The sequence below is a fragment of the Perkinsus marinus genome, assembly GCF_000006405.1.
Source record: "Perkinsus marinus ATCC 50983 genomic scaffold scf_1104296965964, whole genome shotgun sequence".
Classification (NCBI taxonomy): domain Eukaryota; phylum Perkinsozoa; order Perkinsida; family Perkinsidae; genus Perkinsus; species Perkinsus marinus.
This window is the reverse complement of record NW_003204134.1, coordinates 83180-85685: the sequence shown is the minus strand read 5'-3', so window position 1 is coordinate 85685 and position 2506 is coordinate 83180. Positions and strand designations below refer to the sequence as shown.

General features: G+C 45.9%; 2 protein-coding genes across 2 annotated transcripts; both read right to left on the bottom strand.

The window, feature by feature from the left end:
- Nucleotides 1-36: 36 nt before the first annotated feature.
- On the bottom strand, nt 37-836 carry Pmar_PMAR028506 (deoxyribose-phosphate aldolase, putative; the record flags this gene model as incomplete). The annotated part of the gene is made up of 1 exon (XM_002769363.1): nt 37-836. The coding sequence occupies exon 1, from the start codon at nt 799-801 to the stop codon at nt 37-39; it is 765 nt and encodes a 254-aa protein (XP_002769409.1). The 5' UTR covers nt 802-836.
- A 776-nt stretch (nt 837-1612) lies between these two features.
- Nucleotides 1613-2470, bottom strand: Pmar_PMAR028505 (deoxyribose-phosphate aldolase, putative; the record flags this gene model as incomplete). Its single annotated transcript, XM_002769362.1, has 1 exon — nt 1613-2470. The coding sequence occupies one exon, from the start codon at nt 2468-2470 to the stop codon at nt 1706-1708; it is 765 nt and encodes a 254-aa protein (XP_002769408.1). The 3' UTR covers nt 1613-1705.
- Nucleotides 2471-2506: the final 36 nt, after the last annotated feature.

The following is a 2506-nucleotide window of genomic DNA, read 5'->3' as shown; positions in this document are numbered from 1 at the left end:
ATAGCAACAAAATTATCCTATGGATGCTGAAGAGATTTACATCAGTGCAACACCTTGGGAAGCGCCAATACGCGTGGCACCAGCGGCAACGAGATCATCCATCTCCTGCTTGGTGTGGATACCACCAGCGGCCTTCACGCCGCACTTGGAACCAACAGTCTCACGCATAAGCTTCACATGGTGAACAGTAGCACCATACTTGCTGAAGCCCGTACTGGTCTTCACGAAGTCGGCACCAGCAGCAACGCAAACCTTGCAAGCCTTGACAACTTCCTCGTCAGTCAAAAGGCAGCACTCAAGGATAACCTTCACGACAACACCATCGGTTTCGGTGTTGGCCTTCTGGTTAGCCAAATAAGCGCGGACAGAATGGACAACGCTGTAGACATCATCCTCAACCTTATCCCAAGAGTCGCTCTTGATGTAGCCAATGTTAATGACCATATCAACCTCCTTAGCGCCGTCCTTGACAGCCTGGACAGCCTCGAGAGATTTAGCAGCAGTCGAAGTAGCACCAAGAGGGAATCCGACAACAGTGCACACTCTAACATCGGTGTCCTTGAGAAGCTCGTAAGCGAGAGGCACCCAACAAGCATTGATGCAGACACTGGCGAAGTCATACTGCTTGGCCTCAGCGCACAACTTGCGGATCTTCTCCTCAGTGGCATCAGCAGCAAGCTGAGTATGATCGATAAACTTATTCCTCTTCTCAGGGGCCTTGTCACTAGCATAAGCGTTAGGGCAAGTGAAAGCGGGAGGGACAGGAGTCATACCCTTGAAGAATGGAACGGGGAAGGACATTTCGAATGAAACAGGCAAGTTATAAATCCAAAACTGAACCAGAAACGGTAACATCCTCTCTTATGACTATAAGACACTGGAATCACCACTTCAATTCCTGAGAGATACCAGTTGATGCTGCAGCTGATACTAAGAGGATACCACAGCGCTAAGCTTAAGCCATTCAGAGACAGAGCAGTGTATCAAGCTACGTTCAAGTTGATCAAATAGTGTATGAATAATCTTCGAGATGAACATCACTAACCTCGTACGACATACGGTCCTCCCACACGACAAATGTTTGTTTAACATCTTATCGAGAGGTTCAGCTGTAGGAACGCAGTCGAATACCAGAGACGAAAATGCCCATGAAATGTGAGACCCACGAAATGTCTGTACACGGCCTTGATTACACATGTTACTAGACATCATATCAGATAAACACCTCCGACAGTTTGCTATCCTCGTGATCTTTATTCCTCCACAGTAATAGTATAATAATATCCTTTATAAATCTATTACTAATAATAAATGGGGTATTAAATATGTATAATATGATATATTAATTATACCAAAAAAGATGAACTATTTCAATGATATTTCAGCTACAAATCTGAAGAACAGCACACTTTCACTCAAGTGCTGTACGTATATATGACAGAGCACACTAGATATTTATTCTTTAGAATCAGATAAACGCCACGGCATTGATCCGGATAACTATCAGCTACGAATATTCAGTTTCTGCTTGACTCTAGTACTTCACTAGTCCCTTACCTTTTCTCGAGGTATTAACTGACCATAAGATACTAAACACAACGCGAGATACAATATTATAGACCTCGCGGATGATTCCCCCACGAGGATCTTATAAACTAGACATATTATGATTCATTAGACAGCCTAGAACAGCTTTCTCGAATACTTACATCAGTGCAACACCCTTGGAAGCACCAATACGAGTGGCACCAGCAGCAACGAGATCATCCATCTCCTGCTTGGTGTGGATACCACCAGCGGCCTTCACGCCGCACTTGGAACCAACAGTCTCACGCATAAGCTTCACATGGTGAACAGTAGCACCATACTTGCTGAAGCCCGTACTGGTCTTCACGAAGTCGGCACCAGCAGCAACGCAAACCTTGCAAGCCTTGACAACTTCCTCGTCAGTCAAAAGGCAGCACTCAAGGATAACCTTCACGACAACACCATCGGTTTCGGTGTTGGCCTTCTGGTTAGCCAAATAAGCGCGGACAGAATGGACAACGCTGTAGACATCATCCTCAACCTTATCCCAAGAGTCGCTCTTGATGTAGCCAATGTTAATGACCATATCAACCTCCTTAGCGCCGTCCTTGACAGCCTGGACAGCCTCGAGAGATTTAGCAGCAGTCGAAGTAGCACCAAGAGGGAATCCGACAACAGTGCACACTCTAACATCGGTGTCCTTGAGAAGGTCGTAAGCGAGAGGCACCCAACAAGCATTGATGCAGACACTGGCGAAGTCATACTGCTTGGCCTCAGCGCACAACTTGCGGATCTTCTCCTCAGTGGCATCAGCAGCAAGCTGAGTATGATCGATAAACTTATTCCTCTTCTCAGGAGCCTTGTCACTAGCATAAGCGTTAGGGCAAGTGAAAGCGGGAGGAACAGGAGTCATACCCTTGAAGAATGGAACGGGGAAGGACATTATTTGATGTGTAGTAAGAACTATAAAACCTAAAGA